Genomic DNA, 24,051 nt, shown 5'->3' on the forward strand with positions numbered 1-24,051 from the left:
CGGGAAGTTTTTAAGGTTTGACGTTTTATTACATTTTTATATTCTGCTGGAAGCCGCCCAGAGTGAATAATATTCACCTCACCCCCCACGCCCAGGTGAATAATATTCACTGCACCCCCACGCCCCGTACGTTGGGCACCAGCAGTGGAAAGTTAAGGATTCCCATAAATACTACACTTGGGTTTCAAATAGGTTGACATTCAACTGCAAAATTTATTATCAAACACAGTATAATTGTATGGCATTGTTTGTTAGGCAACTGTCATGTACATTTTTTCTAGAATAATAAAAATATGGGTAAGATTTGAATTCCACAAATTATGAGTCCTGTGCTTAAACATTAATAAAAATATGTTTGTATCATATGCTCAGTGACTGTTTTCAGAGCATGCCTGTTAGCCCATTTTGAAGAGTGTGATGGTTGCAATGTAAATCACACATGTTAACTGAAAAGTGCCTTTCGGGTTCATGTTTTTAGATTAAGGGTGAAATAATATATTTGAATCTATTTTGTTCTGTGAGCCACACTGAGGTGTCTGGGTATAGGGCAGTATATAAATTCAATAAATAATAATAAAAATTCAAAGCATATAGGTTGTTTAAAAATAAAGGACTGGATGCAAACTAATAACACAATCCCTTACATAAACACACGTTGATGGGGACTTGATGAAATGTAATCACCTCTCTGCCATGGGGTGGGGGTTGCTTTGCAGATGCCCCAGAATCATTCATTCAAAAAGTTACTGCCAGTGGTAGCTAGCAGCCACAAAGCAGGCATTGCAGGGTAGAGTCAGGGTACTGGCAGCTTTGGGTCTGTTGGACCCAAAATCCCACAGATTCCCTGAGATGTTTGATATTCAAGGCCTCTCAGCTATAGCAGACTGGAGCTGGCACAGCAAAAAATATCCCTCCCCTCCCCAACATCTGCCTTGGTCAGCATGAGTCAGCAGGACTTTTGATGTGGCAACATATTTGTCACTCCACTGCTGTTTCCAAGCCCAGTTTGGGTTGCTCTGTGTGTCACTTTTCATTCCCAATTAAATCCATGGGACAAACTACACTTTGATTTCAACGGGATCTTAATGCCTGAATCCAGATCACTGAATTTGGCTAAAACACATTTGCCAAGAGGAGGAAGTAAATTCAGAAAACAATTTGAGATTATTCTAGTTCAGTGGAGTAGAAGTTTGCCTCTTTTAGAAAATGAGGTGGAAAGTTACCCATCCAGCAGTTGAAAAGATCAGGACAAACTGAATGCTCACAGTGGTGGTTTTGTTGTCAGATACATGTGAATCAATCCAACTTCTGTAATTTGCTGCACGGATATAGATTCCCGGTAATTGTGGTCGGCCACAACCAACACCACTGCTGGTGATTCCTACCAGATAATACTTGTCATCTAGGAAAGAACACATCAGAGGACCACCACTGTCTCCCTGGAGGATAAAAAATAAAGAAGATAACTTGAGTGCTGCTGAAGGTATTCTGGAGATGTAGCGTGCATAGAAATTATGATAGTAGGGGCTGTATCTAATGCTGGATCTTTATGGGTGCAATAGGCTTCCATGCACACAGTGGAACTTCCTCTCTCTTCCGTGTGCACCCTCAGAAACAGTTCTGGAGGGTTGAAAAACCAAACCGATTTTGGGCATTGCAGGGGAGGAGAGGAAGTGGAAGTCCTGTTTGTGAGTGGAACTCTACTCACACAGCACTGGATAGAATTCAGTAAGTCTGAGCTATGCCTTCCATGTTATTGGTAAGCCTCCCAGAGAGCTTGGGCATTGTTGAGCGACAGATTAAATGCTATTAATAAGTAACTATAAACAATAGTTATCAAAAGAAAAATACAGATTGCTAGAAAAGATGGATGTGGGAAAGCTGGACTTTGTGGAACAGCACTAAACATAACTATGTCACTTACAAAAAATTGGTAATGCCTATTCTGGGAATTCCAGCTACAAGCTCAGTAAGCCTGATGAGAAATTTAGTCTACACATTGAAGTGCGCATGGCGTGCCATCCAGTCTTTGCTCTCGTAACTAGGCATTATGTACACAGGTGTTGAGAAGAACATTCCTCACCCTCTATTTTGAATGCAAATAATGTGGTCCAAGTGTTCTGAATGGAAGAAAATAAACATACTCTGACTATTCCTCCGCTTTTATCCCTTACCCCACCTCTTAGCAGTCTTTACTGAGGTAAACAAGTTATTAAAAATCATGGTGAAGGCTTTTCTACTTCAGCTGGAAGTATGCCCAGATTTGCACATTCCCTGAAATCTGTATTAGAAATCTAGTTCCACTAGGGCTGCCATATGATTCTTTTGGTGTTTTTGTCACACACAAAAAGCTCAACAAAACAACTTTGGGGTTTGTCTTTAAAAAAGCGCAACAATTTCTGGGTTTTCCTTTTAAAAAGCTCATTTTGGGGGGGGGTCTTCCTAAAAAAGCCTCAACAACTTTAAGGGTGTCCTCGCTTTTATTTTTTGAAATATGGCAACCCTAGTTACACCCTTTCTCCAATTCTCCTTTTGTTTTTTCAAGTGTATACTTGCAAGGGGGAACTTTTTATTATTTTTGTTCAGTGTAGAAGGGATACTTATGCACTATTGTAAATAATAAATGTTCTAGCACATAAATGAACAAATTTTTATGTTTCTGGAACTGACTATGGTGTTACACTGACATATAATTGTGTTACTACCAGGTAGTAAAGTTTGACTTAGCAACCACATGGCTGGAGGTTTCGCCAATATGTTTTTCAAATGGAATTTTACCTGGCAGCTATCGACACTCCCGTTTTCAGTACCAGCACAAAGCATATTCAATGATACTGCCCCAGCATACCAATCAAATTTGTTACAGATTTGCTGTGGAATAATGCTGACTCGAGCTTCTTGTAATATACGTACAGCTTTGCCTATAATGAAAACACAAGACAAAAGTGGAAGTATGCTAATTTGTTGTTTAATAATCTGGAATGTACAGGACAACAGGGATATTAGTAGCTCTTGGGTCAGTACATCTTTCTTAAGCCTGCTGCACCAGACCCCCATTCTCCATGCATAATCTACATTAGTTGATAAACTAAGGTTCAAGAGTTATGGCATGTATTTTTAAGAAACTAATGCAGAACTCAATTCTCTTTCATTTTTCCGGTAGTGCAATTGTTTAATGAGTGTGGCTATGTGTAAATATAGTACATTGAATTTAGATCCCACCACTGAGAGTAGTAGTGTCTACTGTGCAATAAAATGTCATTATGGCTTGGCAAACAGATGTAAATTCAGTAGATTCAGTGTCACATTATTTGCTTTGGCCAGTTGTAAACTGTTTGAACTGCTATACATATTATAAAGATTTTATTATGGCTATCACTATACTATGCATGGTAGTTCAAACAGTTTACAAATTAGCCAGGTTTACAAATTACCCAGGTTAGTCTGGTGCACAATATGAGAATTATGATATTTGCACAGGTTTAGTCAGAGCAAAAGCCAGAGTAATTGAGTATCTGAATAACTGGCATATTTTTTTGTAGAATAGACCAGCATCTACTCCTCCTTCCCACAAAAATGACTCATTTATTATTGAGACATGAGTTCTATCATGTATTGTGCCTTTATCCTCAGATTCCACTTAGAAATACTAGAAGAAACAAGTTACAGTTAGGTAGCCATGTTGGTCTGCCGTAGTCGAAACAAAATAAAAAAAATCCTTCCAGTAGCACCTTAGAGACCAACTAAGTTTGTTATTGGTATGAGCTTTCGTGTGCATCTTAAGAAGTGTGCATGCACACGAAAGCTCATACCAATCACAAACTTAAGTTTCTAAGGTGCTACTGGAAGGAATTTTTTTATTTTGTTTAGAAGAAACAACACAGCCTGATGGAGGAATTTCCTACAGATGTGCAAGACCAAACCTGTACATACCCATCTCAGGAGCTCTGATCAGGCATCTTGAATCTACTACCCAAAATGCACAAACCAGGAAACCATAGGGAACTGTTTCAGGCATTAGTACCTGCACAGTTGGGGGTGCCTGGATATATAGACTCAATGCCACCAGCAGAGTAATCCTTAATCCTACACGCATTTGGCTTGTGCAATTTCAAGCATATGCAGTTGAAGGTGGGCTGGTTGAAATTGTGCAGGTTAAGTCCCAAGCAAGGCAGAGAGCTTAGTTGTTTTGTGCTGGATCTGCTTGGGGTTACCCAGCATAAAAATAGCTTTAAAGCTCTCTGCCTTGCTTGTTGGGTAAGGCCCGTTCAGCATGCTGGCTGTGAGATGCTCTCATGAGATCTTGCAGGGCAAAATAAACACCACTGTCCTTTCAGAGCCAGTGCACTGAGCAGAATTTACCACCCACTACCGCTGCCCCAGCAAGGCAGAGCGCTTAAAAGCTATTTTTGCTGCAGGTCCATTTGGGTTACATGGTACAAAAAGGTTTTAAGCTCTTCACCTTGCAAGGTAAGTCCCACTCAGCATGATGGCTTGGTTTGTTGGAGTGGCTCCAATGGTTTGAATATACCTGTTAAGATGTGGCACTACTATACAAATTACATATGGGATACTACTAACTCCGATGAAACTACTGTCCATTGACAATGTCCCCAAAACCACCATACCAGCTACTATGGATGCTGCAGCTCTTTATACCAACAGCTCCCACAAAGATGGACTGCAAGCCATCAGAAGCATCCCCGATGGGGCTACAGAACATCTAGCCACCAAGCCCTGCTACTTTGTACTTTCTCACAAATACTTCAGCTTTGGAGAGAACATTCATTGTCAGATCATCTGTTCGCAAAGCTCCATAAGATGCAAACATCTCCATGGCTGACTTACAACAATCCTTCCTCAGGTCCTGTCCCTCAAAGTCTCTCTTCTAGCTGAGGACACACCAGAGTGTGTAAGTGGCAGCTGGAAGCACGTAAGTATGTGCAGCAGTTAGCGAGTTTCCGATATAAGGTGATGCTTCTATTTCTATTATAAAGTTGCACAGTAGTGTCCAGACAGTTAACCTATTGTATGCAGTGGTCCAGGTCCAGGCTAATGTTGGAGTGAAAGTTACTGAAGTCCTGGTGGAACTGCTCAAGAGTCTCCTGCCCAAGAATCCAAATGATAAATGTACATCAGTGTATCTCAGACATTCACTTAATGTTGCAAATGGGCCACTGGCAATAAACAGCCTCGGCCCTGTACACCCGAAGGAGCATCTCCACTTCCATTATTCAGCCCAGACACTGAGATCTATCTCCGAGGGCCTTCTAGAGCTTCTGTCACTGAGAAGTTACAGGGAACCAGGCAGAGGGCCTTAGTAGTGACACCCACCCTGTGGAACGCCCTTCCACCAGATGTCAAAGAGATAAACAACTACAAAACTTTCCAAAGACATCTGAAAGAAGCCCTGTATCAGGAAGTTTTTAGTGTTTTGCTTTGTTTTTATTATGTCAGAAGCTGCCCAGGGCAACCCAGTCAGATGGGTGAGGTATGTACGTACAAACAAACAAACAATTAAAATTTATTATTATTTCCCTGGAAATGGCAAATCTGGATTAAATGAGGAAAATACAAGCTGCCATTGGGATAATGACATCATGGGGAACCTACAAAATACTTGCAGACATGAAGAACACTGATCCTGCAATAACAGCAATCCGGAAGCACCCGTAGGCAAAGGAAAAGCTTTTGGGGAAATCCGAAAGTGTTCTAAGTCAGCCAGGAAAAGGTTGCCATACTGTGGAGCTATGTATGTGCTCATGGCAGTGCCACTGATCTGAAGATCCATGTTCTCCCCATGTATGAAATAAGTTGAAGTGCTTCAATGGGACTTACTTTCCAGCTAAGTATGCAGCTGGAGATAACTTAATTCTCACTAGTAACAAAAGTTTAAAGGAAAAATAAAAGATTTACCATGTTCATATGTGCTTCCCCATCCACTTATGTAACACGAGGTCTCATGAGACAGGAGAGGAGGAGTGTCAGGTAAGCAGATGGGCTGAATATAGTCATTGTACTTGACAGACTTGGCAAGTCGAAACAAGGCAACATCATTTTCAAAGGTGCCCCATTCAAAGTCAGAATGGATTGTGATAGTGCTGACCTTCTGTATTACAGTGCGAGAGTGGGGTTTATACAGATGATGCAAGCCAATCACTGCCCTCCAAGATTCTGGAGTCCTAGGACAGAATAAAATCCCTTCTAGAGTAAATAATTAGTGCAGAAGTTCCCATTTCAGACTTTAAAATTTGAGAGCAACAGCAAACCCGGGTCAACACACATGCAATCATTCCCCTACAGGAACTCTACTCAAACCATGAACTTGGAATCTTGTCATGGCTCACTCTTCATAAAAGCTAGCCTAGGAGTTTTGCTATCTCTGTGATTTAAATAGTATATTAGTTTTATGGAAATTTATTTGGAAATTCTATTCAGAATCAAAAATAAAGTTAAGTGGAATAAAGACAAGAAAATAGGAGGTAATGGAAAGATTGTCCATCGATGCAAAAGAACTGCACAGATAATTTTGCATTTGACACTAGAACTTTTGAGTAGAAACTATTCCAGAGCACTTTTGAATGGGAAGAGCTGCATATACACCTGTTGCTCAAAGTAAACAATCCCTTTGGACATGTCATAGCGAATCATGGAAGCCATACAGAAAGAAAAGATAAGTGTCATTTGTAATCTACAATGGTACGAGTTTCATGATACGAGGCTGTTTTAAAACCTGAACCTATGGTGAAAATCCTTTTGCTGATAAATCCTACTGGAACTTCTAGGTCAGCGCTTTTCAAACTTTTCAAGTTGCTGGCACACTTTTTGGACAAGCATCATTTCACGGCAAAGTAATTCAGTTTTACTAGCACACTGGAGGTTGAACTAATCCGTTCCAGCCCCTACTTAAGCCCAGTCAAAGGCAACTATGGGGCTGTGGTGCTCATCTTGCTTCAGGCCGAGAGAGCCAGTGTTTGTCCAGACTGCTTTCTGGGTCATTTGGCCAGCATGACTAAACTGCTACTGGCATACAGATGACCATAATGAGTGCCAGAGCACATAGGTACTGCTGTGTCTGGAAGGTAAAAAATGTTTCTGTTTATCTACTTGCACTGGCATGCTTTTGAACTGCTAGGTTGGCAGAAGGCGGGACAGAGTAACGGGTGCTCACTGTGTCATGTGGATTTGAACTGCCAACTTTCCAATCAGGAAGCCCAAGAGGCTCAGTGGTTTAGACCACAGCGCCACCGGCTCCAGTACCTGTAGAAATGAGCCAGTCAATGAAAGCTTATGCCGGTAACACTTGTGAAGTCTTTAAGGTGCCTCAATGCTTACTGTTTCTCCTGCAAGAGGCTTACATGGCTGCTCTCCTGCAAAGCCTACTGATGATACATTCAAAAAACGTTCATTGGGATGTGTGTGTGACCTATTCATATAACTGGTTGACATGCAAAGTGCACCACTGATGGGCTCTCATCTGCATGTACTTTTCATTTTACTGGTTCTCCGGCCCCTGCAATTCCGTTGCTCTTGGTCACCAAAGTATGTTGGTGATACAGATATTGTTTTTGTGTTGCATGCCACTTAGGTTTTTAGAATATTAAGCAATTTCGAAATGCTTTTAAATAAAGAGAAAGTGCCCTTCGTAGCATCCCCATTCTCAGCTGTTACACGTTACCTTAGCATGCATGGCTGAGGGTTAAAATGGCACATTTATGTTGAAAAATTCCAATAATTATCTACTTGCGCTGGTGTGCTTTCAAACTGCTAGGCTGGCAGAAGCTGGGACAGAGCGATGGGACCTCACCCCATCATGCGGATTCAAACCACCGCCCTTCCAATCGGCAAGCCCAAGGGGCTCAGTGGTTTAGACCACTGCGCCACCCGCACCCCTGCAACACACCTACACACTGCAGCCAGCACACTAATTTGTCGCAGCACACAGTTTGGAAAGCTCTCTTCTAGGTACTGAATCCTAAATGAGCCTAGCTGTGATCGAAAAGCAATTAAGTATCCAACTATGAGGTTAACAGTGGCTTATTAAGGTGGGCTAGATTCTGATCTGGAGGCCAATGTGGGGTGGGGGAGGTAGGCCAAAGGAGGGCAATTTGTTTAGGTGGGGGCAGCTGCTTCATGTGGTGTAGAGCTGCTACAATCAGTAGCCAAATAAGCCATATTTCCCAATACTGCAGTTGAAACACCACTACAAGATCATAACAGAATGTCATTCCTGTCAGGGCATTTTGGAGCGTCACGGTGACCCACAAAACAACCAAAGACAGCAGCTATGCTCTGCTTGAAGTAGTAGGAGAAAACTGTTTTTAGTAAGGCACCACTCCCCCAAAACTGTTCAACTTTCTCCCAGAAATGAAAATGCCTTCCTGCTTTGAATGTTATTTAAAGGACTGACACTGGCTTCTGATGTCACAGAAGCATACAGACTGCACCTAGACAGCCTTTCTGTGTCGCAGATCTGTGAAAATGGCACATATCAAAAATTTAGCCTATACCCTCACAGTATGATACTATTCCTATATGGGCTGACACAACAATTCAATCCTATATGGGCTGACACAGCAATTCATTATTTTTTCTCTAGAACTTGGGCAATTGAGGGCCCATCTGTGTGGAAGAGAATTGGTGCCACTCAAAAAAAAAAAAAAAAAAAAGGAGATTATTTCTGCATATTTGGGGACTTCCTAGATCTGCAGTATTTAAGTTAAATGAAAAAAATATATTTACAAACACAAAGACAAAGAAGCAAAAGCCTGACATGAATCTGAATTTTTGGGCCTAACACAATCTTAACATCATAGCTGAGAAGGAAAAGAAAAAAGAAAACCTGAGGTGGGGAAAAGAAGGAATTGGCATGCTCAAGACCAAATGGGTTTGGGACAAGCTTCAAGTGACGCTAAATGATTTCTGCCTTCACTGTGCATGCAAATACCAATGATGGAAATGTGTAGGTATGTCGTGATATAATTATAGGATTATATAAAAATAGGATCAGAGTGCTATAGAAAGTAGGATCAGAGTGCTTAAATAGGATCACAGTGCTATAGAAAGATAGTGTGAGTTTAGAAATCTGATCTATCGTTGAGGCTAATTCAGCTGTCGAATGGTGAAGATGTCAATTCAGAGGGCAAGATGGCCTGCTTAAGCCCCTAACATTTAATAGTATACTGTAAGTGATCATTAGAGTTGGGAGATAGGCACCATGAGCTACAAACAAACAAACAAACACTCCTTTCCTGTGCTGCCCTCCCCACCCAGTTTTCTTACCCTTCACCATAAAGCCCCAGAGTGGGTAACAACATAATCATATAATTAAAGGTAAAGGTAAAGGTACCCCTGCCCGAACGGGCCAGTCTTGACAGACTCTGGGGTTTGTGCGCCCATCTCACATCTATTTGCCGGGGGCCAGCGCTGTCCGCAGACACTTCCGGGTCACGTGGCCAGCGTGACAACGCTGCTCTGGCGAGCCAGAGCCGCACACGGAACGCCGTTTACCTTCCCGCTGGTAAGCGGTACCTATTTATCTACTTGCCCCCGGGGGTGCTTTCGAACTGCTAGGTGGGCAGGCGCTGGGACCGAGCAGCGGGAGCGCACCCCGCCGCGGGGATTCGAACCGCCGACCTTTCGATCGGCAAGCCCTAGGCGCTGAGGCTTTAGCCCACAGCGCCACCCGCGTCCCTAATCATATAATTAAAAACATGTAAATGTGTAAAAATAACTATAGTAAAGTGGCATTCCAGTCCATCTTGCAGATGATTCTCCTGGAGTGTGGATATATCATTTTTGGGGACTCAGAGTTTGAGGTACACATCTCCACTTCTTGTGTACCTATTTTGAGTATTATTAGCATAATTATATTACTTTAATAAGACTGCATTATTATACAATACTATATGAGCTATTAAGGAAACAACCAAAACTTAAGTACTTAACTGTTATGTAGATGTTATGGTTCATGAAATAAGTGCTTCAGGAGGATGGCTGGTGGCTATTTTGGAAAGAAGGTTTCCATGGACATATGCCAGCCTGCAGGTTCCATCTACCCAACTTTTTTTTTTTTTTTTGACAAGCTATGTATTCTATAGCAACCACATGGAAATTGTCATCAGTAAAGACTGTCCTACAGAAGTATTGCACGGATTGGATTAAATTAAGTGTTCAGATTTATGTCTGGCAACCAGCCCTGAACTTGAAAACCACAGTATCATATGGCATAATGGGGAAAGGTTTCAGAATGGTAGGAAAAACTGAAATCTTCCCCTCTTCCTTTTCTCCCTCCTTTTCCCCCTGAGCCATGGCCAACGCTATAGGGCTCCTGCTCTGGTATGGTTCAATTAGGCTAGTTGAAGACACATGAACCAAAACACCCCTGTTAAGGGTTGGCAATATACAGTACTAAAACATTTTTTTCCAGATCCCCCCTTGTGGGTAAAGACCAATACATGTCCCTCAAGCACAAAACTGACAGAAAAAGATTCAGAACAAAAAAAAAATACATACATATTTACTTTAATGCAGTGTGCTGCTGTCAGCACTGAGTTGCTATTAATTAAAGATCCACCACATATATGGTAAAAATATTCTCCAGGAGCAGGTTGAGCTTGTAGACTAACTTGCCATGGCCAAGCCCCAAGCTGAGCATCATGTCCACCTATAATCCGAGATCCTTCTGCTGTCTCATCCACAAGGGGCCTTCTTCCACATTCTAAAAATAAAAAAGTTGTACTGGTATTTCAGTGTAAAACACAGCAGGCATTCAGCAACAATACAATATAGCCATTGTTTCAACTGTCCAATCTGACACAGCAGTTCTGTTATCAGATTGCTTTCTGTTGGAGATTATGCAAGCATGAAGGCTTCTGTGAATCATTAAATAATCTTATTGTCAGATGCCGGCCTAAAAGAACACACCAACTTGTTTGATTGAGGTTAACAGAGTGCATGCCTCCAGGATGGTGGCCAAACATATAACAGAAGCCAAAACATAAGAGGTCAATGTGACCGGGACCAGAGTAGCATACAAATTTCATTCACATTCACCCACCCAGTAATTTAAATGCATCCACTTCTCTCCTTCCTCTTCCTTCCCCGGATGCATTCAAGTTTAGAGAAAAAGTTCGAGTCACACAAATGGAGTGTGTGTGTGTGTACACACACATACAATTTTATTAAAATTATATCCTGCTCTTCCTTACAAAGGAGTTTTATTTCCTAAGCTGAATTGCTGCTCAGACTCCTGGCAATGTTTTTTTTTTGGGGGGGGGGGCAGAGGTGATTAACATTTCCCTCCCAACTGCTCCTCACAGCAATTTAGCTTCAGGAAAAGGTTCCAGTTGTTGTGTATGGGACCTTTTTCTCTAAATGGGGTGGGGGTGGCAGCACATGGGAAAGAGAGGATTGTTAAGTTTTCCCACCTCAGCTGCCACTGTTCCCTGAAAATTTCACCCAGAAGGCAATTCAAGTTAAGGGAAAGGCTCCATTTGCACAAATGTTTCTTCCTCTTTTTTTTTTTACTACAAAAGGCACACATTTATGAACAGAAACAAAGGAGTACAAACATTACAATTTTTAAGAGATATTATGGAAGGTATTGTTATAGAAAAAATTGGGGTTGGCTTTTGCAGCCCAACTTTCCATCAAGGGATTCAGTGTCCCTTAAGACAGTTATCGGTCACAGAAGAATGGATGGAGGCAGGAACCAGTCAAAGCAAGGCAGATTTTTATTTTCCTGTTGCACCAGAGTCCTCCCTCCCTTGCAAGGAGGTGAGAAGGGCCCACAACACCAGTGCATAACAGCTTTTGAAGAGTTAGAAATTGCCCAACCCCTTATTCAAAGACCACCCAAAAACATCACACAAGCATCACGGAAAGAGGCAGTCTACAGCAGAAATTTGAGGGTGTGGCTTGTCTCCTGTTTGTCAAGATACCTAATGTGTGCTGACTGCCTTATTCTGGCTAGTTTGAGCCATCCTCTTGAAATGGTAAATAACCTAGTTTCTGAAATCATGGCCACAGACCTCCCATATTCATACACAAAATGTGCTCTTTTGATTGGATTTGAAGGACCTGTAAGTTAAAAGAACTATTGGGAGAGGTTTTTCCCAAGATACAGTGGTACCTCAGGTTAAGTACTTAATTCGTTCCAGAGGTCCGTACTTAACCTGAAATTGTTCTTAACCTGAAGCACCACTTTAGCTAATGGGGCCTCCTGCTGCTGCCATGCTGCTGGAGCACGACTTCTGCTCTCATCCTGAAGCAAAGTTCTTAACCCGAGCTCTGAAGCACTATCCTGAAGCACTATTTCTGGGTTAGCGGAGTCTGTAACCTGAAGCGTATGTAACCTGAAGCGTATGTAACCCGAGGTACAACTGTATTTTCTTCTGCAGAGGAAATAGCTGGGGTCATTAAGAGTCAAGATGGCTTCAGGATTGCTCTCCTGTACTATTTCAGACATGTAGCTTAGGTACTTATGTATGAGTGTTTACTTTGTGCACTTACGAACACACATTTTATTTATGACACCTTAGAATTCTTATAACAGTACATAAAAGACACACACACACACACATAAAAAAGACACAGGAAAGGGAAAAGATAACAGTACAATTCAACAAGTTGAGTACTTTTCATTACAAAACACTTGATGTAAATTATTACTGTAATGTGGCATAAAGTCTAAATCAGTGGTTCCCAATTAGCTAATTACTGAGAATCTCTTATTTTTCAAAAGCCAAGCCACAGACCCCCTGCTTTTGAAAATTTTGATAACTCTATGATAATTACCGGTACCTCTGCAAAGCAATTTTTTAGGGTAGCTCCTAACAAGCAAAGGCATATTAAAAATAATCAAAGGTATACAAAAAAACACAGACTATAAAAACTGTGATATTACCATGCAAAAATTTAGTGGGGATGGGCTGTGGACCCCATGGGGGCATTTCACAGACCCCCAGAAGTCCCCAGACCCCTAAGTGGGAACCACTGGTCTAGATAAAAAACTCAGACTAAACTGAAATCTGATAAAGCGTTTCACAATCCTGCAAAAAGAATTAAATAAAAATAAAAATACAGTATGGAAAGTCCCAGAGCAGATCCAGGCCTGTTTCTCTATTGCTGCAACAAAATGACAAAGGAGAAACAAAGTCTAAACAGAGGTGAAGGGGCAGATCTCATCCCAATTTGTCTGTGCGGCAGCACCCTGAAAAACTTGAATCAGAATTCCCACCTGGAAATATCACAATCTCATCTATGCTCAAGATCTAGTTTACAAGATTATAACTAGAACGTGTTTTTCTTCTTCTTCACATGATTACACAGCATTAAATTAAAACAACTGAACATAAAAGGCTTTTGGAAAGGCAATTCTTCTTAAAACTTTTCCACTATTATGAATTATGGAAATCGATTTAATGGCCCATGTGGCTTGCTTCTAAAAGGGCACAACAGCCTTACTGAACAGGTCAGATATGCTTACAAAGCTGATTAAATTTCAAGCCAATACTGCTTGAACTGGTACACTTCATGTGTATTCTTAAATTACTGAAAGTGACATCTTACACCGTTTCCGCCCCAAAGCAGCACTGACAACCTAACAAAACCTCCTTTCTTCCAGAGCTTAGAAAAGGAATGTTGCAATCATATGAACTTTAGGGGCAGAGATCGACACAGACCGTGCGCCTGTGGCATTGTTACACGGTAATTCAGAAAATAGAGACATCACCTCGCTGACAAAGGTCCGTATAATTAAAGCTATGGTTTTCCCAGTAGTGATGTATGGAAGTGAGAGCTGGACCATAAAGAAGGCTGATCGCCGAAGAATTGATGCTTTTGAATTATGGTGCTGGAGGAGACTCTTGAGAGTCCCATGGACTGCAAGAAGATCAAACCTATCCATTCTGAAGGAAATCAGCCCTGAGTGTTCACTGGAAGGACAGATCCTGAAGCTGAGACTCCAGTACTTTGGCCATCTCATGAGAAGAGAAGACGCCCTGGAAAAGACCCTGATGTTGGGAAAGATGGAGGGCACAAGGAGAAGGGGACGACAGAGGACAAGATGGTTGGATCGTGTTCTCGAAGCTACCAGCATGAGCCTGACCAAACTGCGGGAGGCAGTGGAAGACAGGGGTGCCTGGCGTGCTCTGGTCCAGGGGGTCACGAAGAGTCGAACACGACTAAACGACTAAACAACAACAAAAATTCAGAAAATTACTAAATGGGGGACTTACTCGAATTAAATCCACTTTTGCGGGTGCTTCCAAACAGGTTTGAGCCCCGGAGCCTTTCCCCCCTTGGGACCTAAACTCCACCACGTACAGCAGCAAGCGCCGTTTGACAGGAGCAGAAGGGAGGGAAAAGGGTAGAGTTTTCGCTGCCTTCTTTGCCTAACATTAGATCCACGTGCTTCGACCTCCAGGAAAAACAGCAGCCAGGCAGAGCGGCAAACCGAGGGCCGCCTAACTTGGGAAGAGATCCCAGTAATCGGGAGAGTAGAAGGAAGAGCCGTCCGGGAAGAAACAGCTGAGGATTCCACCACGCCAGGCGGCATCCCTCCACGTGCGCGACTCTCCTTGGCATGCTCCTTACGCACTCTGCGTCCGTCGCACTGGAGGCTGCCGGGAGTCGTAGTTCGGAAGGGTACTCCGCGCGCAGGCGCACTCCCGCCCAAGGCCCTCAACGCGTGAGGGAACTTGCCCTGCCCAAGCGCCCGCTGCCGCACCCACGGGAACCAGGGGGGACGCCGGGCTCACCGTGTGCGGGGACTTTGGAGGGCAGAGCGCCGGGCAGGGGTCCGTACAGCAGCGCGAGGAGCGCCAGCGAGGGCCCGGCTGCGGGGCGAAGGCTCCGCCGCATCGTCCGTCGAGGGAGGAAAAAATGGCGGCCAACTTTCCCCCGCTCTCGCCGTCTTTCCCTCTCCTCGGCCGGAGTGACGTCGGGAGCGTCACGTGACGGGGGCCGCGAGGAAGCTGCGCGCGGCGGCCTCCCGCTCTTGCATTTGCCTGGAAAGGGCGCGCGGGACGGAAACGAGGTCCGCGCGAAACTCTGGCGGGACGAAACCTCCCTCCGTATTGGGGCAAACATAACAGCGAGGCCGATCGAGCCGCGGTTGCGAGGGATTTCTGCGCGATTTAAAGCCCATTCCAAGAACGCTGAGGGAATACATCCCCAGCCTTCGAAGAAACCTTTTTTGGAAGTAAAATTTAAAGTTAAGATTTGACTCAGATCCTTCTTCTTTTTGTTTCGTTTTCGATAAAGAATTGCATTGCATCCGCACCGCCCACACACCTCCTTGCTTTACCGGTTGGTTTGATCTGCAGCAATTGCAGTATTATTATTATTATTTATTTATTGAATTTATATACTGCCCTATACCCAGTTGGTTTGATTTGCTGCAATTGCATTATTATTAGTATTAGTATTATTTATTGAATTTATATACCACCCTATACCTGGAGGTTCACAGAAAAGATCAATATAAAAACCATAATATATAAAAAATCTAAATGAAAACAGCAACCCAATAACCCCCCCCCCCAAAAAAAAGGAGCCGCATTTTAAAAGGGCATAGGATGTCAATCAGTTCAACCAAAAGTCTGGTTAAAAAAAAGAATGTTACAAATTAAATTTCCAATAAACAACAAGTCAGCAGTAGCAGGTGTGTATACAGACGTCTTCGTTTCGTGCATGGAAGCATAGAGTTGGAAAGGGATCCCAAGGGGCATCTAGTCTAACCGCCTGCGATGCAGGAATCTTCTGCCCAACATGGCTGGCTAAGCTTAACTGCTATAAAGCAATGAAAGTAATACAAGGACTACTGCAGTCGACACAATATCACGAAGGCAACTATCTGCAAACAACATCCATAAAAATGGCAAAAGTAGTTTCTCAAATTGGTTTTATCTTAAACAATAGCAAATACAGTAAATAAAGAGTTCACTTGTAATATGACAGTGGTTCAGTGCTCATGTCTTCTCATGTTTAATTCCTACGCTTAGGAGTTCATTGACCCTTTGATGAACTTATGAAGTTGGCATCAACCCCACTGCATGTACTTAGGTAGGTATATGAAATATAGTCAAGAAATACCAGAATATCATGAACATTTATTAATCATCCACCATTACCAGGAATTGCAAAAATGTAAAAATAAATCTGGCATACTGTTGGATTGTGAAATCTTGTTAAATATAAGGTTCCACATTGGCAAGGAAGATACATGTCCATACTGTTTATTTCTGAGGCTCATGATGATTATTCTTTTGCACTATTCGTCATTAAGATTTCCTACTGCTAGACCATTTTCAACCCCTGGCTCTTTATTCACCCCCTAAACTGTAGGGGGTCAATATCAACCACTTCCAGAACCCAGGTATAAATGCATATTTAACATGTAGAATATGGTAGTCCTAAAGGCATGTTAAAATACCTTTGGGATAGAGTTTTATGTATAAAATATGTATTGCTATGTCATAAAAAATATATCAAAGTGGGTTGCAGCAATAAAACAACCATAAAGCAAAAATGATAAAGTAAAATACTGACATCAATTAACTACTGCTGAAGTAGGCAACTTTTGAACTGGTTCCTGTACCAACCCCTTTACCAGCAGTTTCATCAACAAAAAATTGTAATAGCTACATTACAAACACATCTTCACTTCTTGATATAGGTAACCATATATAGGGTCAGACTTTTTGTCCAACTCTGCCCATGCTCACTACGCTGCCAGAGGTCTTGGACAATATTTTTTCCATGTCACCTGCAATTGGGTCCTAACAGGAAGCCCAAGGATTGCACCTTGTACAGTGGTGCCTCGCAAGACGAAAAGAATCTGTTCTGTGATTCTCTTCATCTAGCGTATTTTTTCGTCTTGCGAAGCAAGCCCATTGAAGGATTAGCGGATTAGCGCTATTAGAGGCTTTTAGAGGCTTATCGAGGCTTATCTGCTGATCGGATCAGCTGATAAGTGGCTTAGCGCTATTAGCTGCTTTTAGCGGCTGTGCTGATCGGATCAGCTGATAAGCGGCTTAGCGGCTTAGAAAAGGGGGGGAGGAAAAAACCCCGCAGGAACTCGCAAGACATTTTCATCTTGCGAAGCAAGCCCATAGGAGATTCGTTTTGCGAAGCACCTCCAAAACGGAAAACTCTTTCGTCTAGCGAGTTTTCCGTCTTGCGAGGCATTCGTCTTGCGGGGCACCACTGTACTCTGTCACTGAGCGAGGGTCCCTTCCCCACCAGTTCATCTGCCATGGCTCTGCCCCTCACAGTCCTGGAATTGTTTGAAGCAAGTGGTGAGAATTCCCCCAATCTCTACACCCCACTCAGATAATATTTAGGTGCCTGTCAGTAAAAGCTTCACCAGCTGATTTCTGCAGATCAAATCAGCACAAGTTGGCCAGGCTGATTTCTTTTTCTGGCCAGCTAGCAATGCTATGTGTTTACACATATTTTTTAGGAGAAAAAAGCATGCAGAGAACTTTAAAATGGTGTATTAGTAGTGCTTTAATTTGCAGTTAATTGATTTAAACAAGCTGTCGTTGACTATATTCTAAGATTTCCCCAGTCTGCTCTGCACTTTAGAAAGTAGAACTGAATGCCTTTCAGAGAAAGAAACTTCCTTTGAAATGTGTATATAAAAGGAGAAGCCTTAGCATGTTTACTCAGAAATAAAAATTCCCTGAGTTCAGTGGAGCTTTCTTCCAAGTAACTGAGCATACTACTGTATTGCAGTCTGACGCAGGAGCTGAACTCAGTGGAACATATTTTTCAGTAAACATTCATCTGATTGGATTGCACTGGTGAATTGAGAATTACTTTACAGCATAACCAATGATATGTGGCTGAATCGGTGTCCAGTGTAAGGGGACGTATATATGTTGCAGCTTTACATCTGAGAAATTTGCTTTGTCAAGATCACTCCAGATCTCTCTTGTTAAGCAGCATCCGTCAAAGAGAAGTTTCCATGTTGGGAAGAGAACTTGCTGCCAAAAGTAGCACCAGCTTGAATGGTCTGCAGCCACGTGTTCCAAGAAATAAAATGCTCCACCCTAAAGGAAAGGAGGAGACCATTTGAACAACAAGTATTTCAGGGAAACCAAGAGTGTAGGATGTTTTGTGCATGATATAAGACCACTTTCAGTGCCTTAAAATCATGTTCACTAGGTATTTATTTCCCCCAAAATCTGACTGACCTACTTGTGCTTTGCTTGTTCCTTGCATAAATACCCGCGAAAATGTCAATATTCCAGTAGCTCGAAAGTCTAAGAGCTCCTACATATGTATGTTATTACAATCTGTTGCAAGCTGCATTGAAGATCATTCAGTCAAAAGGCAAAATATACATCTGAATGAATATTAGACTTGGGGCATTCACAAACATGTAAGCCCAAGGGCTGATTACCTGCCACTAGCAATCTCCCTTCTGTCTGACAGGGAAATTTAGTACAAGGTTGGGGTCTGTAGTCAGTGGTCCCCAAAGGAGTGCCAAATAGACACAGGCTTCAGTGAAGCTTTAGGCCTTTGTCAAAAGGAACATACCCAAAGTCAGTCTGGTAAGACAAATGTCTTCTAAAGGTTGTATAGTTACTTATTTCCTTGGCTCAGGGATCACATAAATTCATACCCGCCGACATTTATCCGATGAAAATAGGGACCTCCTAAGGAAACGTGGGACATTCTGGGATCGAATCAGAAACCGGGACGGCTTCTGTAACTCTGGGACTGTCCCTGGAAAACAGGGACACTTGGAAGGTCTGCAATCCTAGGCATGTTTATTCAGAAGCAAAGTCCCATTTAGTTCAATGGAGCTTACCTCCCGATAAGCATGCTTACAATTGCACTGTAACACACAGCTTCTTACCAGGCCTGTTCAGAGCTTGTCTGAGGTCTGGGGTGGGAGTCTTGTTATTGGCATGACAGCGTAAGTTTGGGAGACCCTGGCGAGGGCCCCCATGCCATCTTCGAGGTCTGGGGCAAGTGAACCCTGCTTCTCCCTTTCTTTGCATCAGCCTGCTGCCTACTATACCCCTCTGAAATTGCATCTCTAACCCACCATGTCTCTTTTGCTGCCCTCTCCCCCTCAAATACTCACCGGCTTGAGGACTCTGCAGACTTCGCTCAGAACACTTTGCATGTCCCGCACGGAGCAGAGGACCAAAGTGGAAACAACGACATCGACGGAAGAATCGGCCACCTCCTGCAGATTCTCCGCCGGGGTCACCAAGAAGCTGTCAAACTGAAGGTGCTGGTTCTGGGCCATGCTTTTGGCTAGACTCCGTTGAAAGTGGGGGTTGGGGTCTGTACAGGTGACCCTGCAGTTGGCCGGGAAGAACTGGAAGTTGGAGCCCGTGCCGGTTCCTATCTCCAGCAGTCGCAGCTGCCCCGAGGGGCCTGCAAACTCCAACAAGTTGCGGAACAGCTCTTGTTTCTGCCTTGACATCTTCTTGTTGTAACTGGGTGCAAACTTCTCCATGAAGGCCGGGAAGATCTTCTTGCAGTAGGGCTGCCATACGCCCAAGTACGACAGGACGTATATGGGAAGGGCTAGCAGCTGGAGACAGAGACGGAGGCAGAAGACCAGGGCTGTTGCCATTTCAACTCCTCCAGCCCAGTCTCGGATCTTTCACCCTCTTTTTCCCCTCGGAAGTCCAGAAGCAGGGGAAATAGCTTTGAGTTCTGTGCAAACGTCGATATAGCCTGTCTTGGAAAAGTTAGGACGCGGATGGCTCTCTTTCCTCTATCATCGCTTAGTTCCAGTGCAGATCTCAAAGCAGGGTTGTGGACGAGGAGAGAGGAAGCTGCAAACTTCTTGCTAGGTTCAGGAACTTCCTAAGGATCACATTACCCACTGACTTCCTCATTCAGCCTGAGCCTTTTGTTTTAACTGCCAAAAGCGGTCTTTGGCAATCTGCCGGAAGGGAAGAGAAGGAGGGTGACTGTGTAACTCTTTGTCCTCTGACGTTCTGAAGCGCAAAAGCAGTTTATTTGTTTTTTTGCTTAACCCACAGCTTACTCAGATTTCTCTTACCCGTCACACATGTACACATGAGTGTGTACATATTTGTGTGAGGGGGAATAACTTGGGAAGGACCTGGAGCTGGGGGGCAGAGAGATATGAAGGCACACCTGTTTAGGAAAGTTTTTAATGTTTGATGTTTTATCATGTTTTAAATATTCTGTTGGTAGCCTCCCAGAGTGGCTGGGGAAACCCAGCTAGATGGGCAGGGTATAAATAATAATAATAAAATCATTATTACCTGCATTTTCCATTCAGAGGCAGCTTAACCCAAGGGTTTATTTTATTTGGGGGGGGGAGGGGTTAAGAAAAAAATCTGTGGAGGATATAATCACATAACGGATTAACATGTAGCCAAATCTTAAGTGTTTAGAACAACATACCATCAAACATTTATCTGATGAAAATACAGACATCCTATTTAATAATAATAGTAATAATAATAATAATAATAATAATAATAATAATAATAATAATAAATTTTCTCATTTATACCCTGCTCATCTGGCTGGGTTGTCCCAGCCACTTCCAATATATATAAAAACCTAATTAAACGTTTTAAAAACTTCCCTATACAGGGCTGCCTTCAGATGCCTTCTAAAGGTTGTATATTTACTTATCTCCTTGGCTCCAGGGTCCCGTAACTCCATACCCTGCAATATTTCTCCGATGGAAATAGGGATGTGCTAAGGAAAAGCGGAATCATATCAGAAACCGGGACGGCTTCTGTAAATCTGGGAATGTCCCTGGGAAATAGGGACACTGGAACAATTTGTTCCTCCTCTAACTCATCCAAGTTGTTCAGCTCAAGTATGTACAGTTCTCTCTCTCAAAGCAGCCTTGCGATTTCTCCCCATAGCTTTCCCTTGATGTCACTGCAACCTTTTGCCCCTCAGGCAGGGATCTGAAGACCTTCCTTCTCTGCTCCTGTTTTATGGAGAGTTCTTTTGTGCAAAGGACGGCAGTTACAACGGCGGGTCATTTGGGGCTAAGGGCTGCCATGAGCCAGCTAGTTTGGCAAATGGAGCATCAGGATGAAAGGACCTTTCAAGGAAAGTTCAGTTTAACCCCACTGTTTGCCAACTCAATGCCCAACACCCCCCCCAAAAGGCACTTTAATTACTGGATTGTCTGTTCTGTCGAGACATAATCCCTCCTGTTCTGCAGCCCCATTTTGCACCTGTTTTCATCTTCACCCTCCTGTCCATAGCTTCTTTTCTGCCTCCTTTTCTGCAGCCCCACTTATGCTCAGACCACACTCATGGTAACTGCCTGAAGCTTCATCCCCAGTCCCATGCCTCCTGTTCCCTCCTTTTCACTTTCACCCCTCTTTCCTCCTCTATTTTTTCAAACTCCCCTGCACCATGCTCATTCCCATGGCTCCTCAACCCTTCTGTTCTGCAGATATGTTACTGTACTCTTAAGAGGAATGGAACCTTAACAGCAAATCTGCCAGTTTGTTCAGTTAGAGAAGGCTGTGTGGAGAAGGGAGAGCATCTCATGCCCCCTTCCTTTCCTGGCTGCTGCACAACAGCCCTGCAGTGCTGCCAGTTGAGTCTTAAGTCTCCACCAGTTGCTGCCACCGCCACCCAATAAGGGGAGCAGGTGGCGCTGTGGTCTAAACCACCGAGCCTCTTGGGCTTGCCGATCGGAAGGTCGGCAGTTCCAATCCGCTCAGTGGTGGTGAGCTCCCATTGCCGTGTCCCAGCTCCTGCCAACTTAGCAGTTCGAAAGCACACCAACACAAGTAGATAAATAGGTACTGCTGCGGCGGGAAGGTAAATGGCATTTCCATGCGCTCTGGTTTCCGTCACAGTGTCCATTGCACCAGAAGCAGTTTAGCCATGCTGGCCACATGACCTGGAAAGCTGTCTGTGGACAAACGCCGGCATCCTCAGCCTGAAAGCGAGATTAGCGCCACAACCCCATAGTCGCCTTTGACTGGACTTAACCGTCTGGGGGTCCTTTACCTTTCTACCTTTTACCACCAGCCTCATTTTTAGGCATCACCCACAGTCCCAGAACCCAAGAGGTGGAAGTGGGGGGGACTGGGGCTGCACCAAAGCAATTCATTTTTTTATTTGAAAAAAAAAAGACTCCTAGCAACTGCACCCTGCACTCCTCACCTGCACACAATGTAATGGGGAAAGGAGGGCTAACTTCCAGCTGCCTTATTCCACTCCAAGATCAAAGCAGCTCCACCCACAACTTAAAGTCCTGGAACATTGGGACCAATGCACCCCCCATTTCCCAGACCGTTCGCTTACACATTGCTCACAGTGTAAAAGCAGCCCACGCTCCCCGTCTTTCCAAGATCAAAGAAGAATGTGCTGGTTTCTTACGACGCTGATCCTCAACATTCAAATTAGCATGAATTCCATGCACATGGGGATTCCAGAATCCTGAGGGTGGTTACTGCACACACTTAAGTGGTCAAACTGTGAAGCTTTATTAGAAATAAAAGGCAAGGGAAAGCAGGTAGAGGAAGCAGAGTACAGTGGTGCCTCACAAGACGAACAGAATCCGTTCTGTGATTCTCTTCGTCTAGCGGTTTTTTCGTCTTGCGAAGCAAGCCCATTGAAGGATTAGCGGATTAGTGCTATTAGCAGCTTTTAGAGGCTTTTAGCGGCTTATCTGCTGATCGGATCAGCTGATAAGCGGCTTAGCGGCTTAGAAAAAGGGGGGGAAGGAAAAAAAACAGCAGGAACTCGCAAGACATTGTCGTCTTGCGAAGCAAGCCCATAGGAGATTCGTTTTGCGAAGCACCTCCAAAACGGAAAACTCTTTCGTCTAGCGAGTTTTCCGTCTTGCGAGGCATTCGTCTTGCGGGGCACCACTGTACAAAAATAAACCAAAGCGCTGCAGGACAGAGGTCACCAAACATTCTGAGGCTGAGCTGTGGCGTGGATCGGGGTGGTTTCCCTGGGTGCAAAATTTTAACACCCAGTGCTGCTTCAATACAGCTGTGTGCTTTCATCAGTGGACTCTGTTGAAGACGACTTCTCCATGTGAACCAGGAAGTGACCTCTTCAGACAACGAAACGACTCTTCTTATCTCCTGGGTGACATGGATGCCATGAGGCATATATACCTCACCTGTTTCCCTTCATCCCACCCACCCCCTCCACGCAGCCACAGGCGCTGGCACGCCACGCTCTGCCACTGAGCCTGAGGGCACATTAGCAAACCTCATAAGCTGTTGTGGGCACACTCCACAACCTGTTATACCGGCTGCAGTAAAATGTTGCTCTTTTTTAAAAAATATTTTTTTATTAAATTTTCCATTTTAACAATCCAATCAAATCACATTAAATATTCCAAATTATACAACTTTGAAAGACTATTTTGAGATAAATTTAAAGGCTGATGTGGAAAAAAGAATGATTTGGGACGCAAGCAAAGCTGTGATGAGGGGCTTTTTGATTCAACAAAACTCAATAAAGAAGAGAAAACAGAATGAGAAAAAGGAAAAGATCCTGGAAAAGATAAAGGAAGGAGAGAAAAAAATAAGAGTAAAACCAAAGTCCCAGGAGATTTTGAGAGAAATCAAGTTATACCAAACACAATATTTGGAATTGATGAACCAAGAGATTGAATGGAAGATAAAGCAAATGAAACAAAAGACATTTGAATCGGCTGACAAATGTGGTAAACTTCTGGCATGGCAAATAAAGAAAAGGCAGAAATTAAATACAGTAACAAGCCTAGAAGTGGATGGAAAAAATGTATCTAAGCCCAATGAAATTAGAAATTGCTTTGTGAGTTATTTTAAAAAGCTTTATGCCCAAGGATTACAAAATGAAGAAGACATGGATAAATTCCTTAGTAAATATGGACTACAAAAAATCTCTCATCAGAATAAGGTGGACTTGAACCAGAGGATAACAGAACAAGAAATAGAGGATGCCATTCAGAATATGCAAGTGGGCAAATCTCCAGGGCCAGATGGATTGACTTCCAGATACTACAAATCATTGAAGGACTTGTTGATACAACCGTTAAAGGAAGTCTGTAACGAGATTTTA

At 43.3% G+C, this 24,051-nt stretch overlaps 1 protein-coding gene across 5 annotated transcripts; it reads right to left on the minus strand.

Annotated features, from left to right (window-relative positions):
- Positions 1–193: 193 nt before the first annotated feature.
- Positions 194–22,436, minus strand: LOC309526515 (thiol S-methyltransferase TMT1A-like). Of its 5 annotated transcripts, XM_082212709.1 has the most exons (5): positions 14,763–15,333; positions 10,516–10,720; positions 5,917–6,182; positions 2,779–2,921; positions 194–1,439 (listed from the first exon to the last, which is right to left on the minus strand). In XM_082212709.1, exons 1-5 carry the CDS (start codon positions 15,091–15,093, stop codon positions 1,200–1,202), a joined length of 1,185 nt encoding a protein of 394 aa, XP_082068835.1. In that variant the 5' UTR covers positions 15,094–15,333; the 3' UTR covers positions 194–1,199. The 5 variants fall into 5 exon arrangements, with proteins under 5 accessions (XP_082068835.1, XP_082068839.1, XP_082068836.1 ...); XM_082212713.1 differs by lacking the exons at positions 194–1,439; positions 2,779–2,921; positions 5,917–6,182; positions 14,763–15,333 and adding exons at positions 19,103–19,918; positions 22,294–22,436 and having other exon boundaries at positions 10,522–10,720; XM_082212710.1 differs by lacking the exons at positions 194–1,439; positions 2,779–2,921; positions 5,917–6,182; positions 10,516–10,720; positions 14,763–15,333 and adding exons at positions 17,497–18,059; positions 19,103–19,918; positions 22,294–22,422.
- Between the last annotated feature and the right edge of the window lie 1,615 nt (positions 22,437–24,051).

The sequence above is a fragment of the Podarcis vaucheri genome (assembly GCF_965113315.1).
Source record: "Podarcis vaucheri genome assembly, chromosome: 2".
Classification (NCBI taxonomy): Eukaryota; Metazoa; Chordata; class Lepidosauria; order Squamata; family Lacertidae; genus Podarcis; species Podarcis vaucheri.

Bases quoted from the DNA above. Each gene is read 5' to 3' on its own strand.
- LOC309526515 (XM_082212709.1), bottom strand. From the start codon at position 15,093: ATGTTTGCCCCAATACGGAGGGAGGTTTCGTCCCGCCAGAGTTTCGCG. The intron at 6,183-10,515 runs GTATGTATTTTT...ATTCTGTCCTAG, and splicing joins CACTGCATTAAAGTAAATAT to GACTCCAGAATCTTGGAGGG. The intron at 1,440-2,778 runs GTAAAATTCCAT...TTTATCCTCCAG, and splicing joins GGAGTGTCGATAGCTGCCAG to GGAGACAGTGGTGGTCCTCT.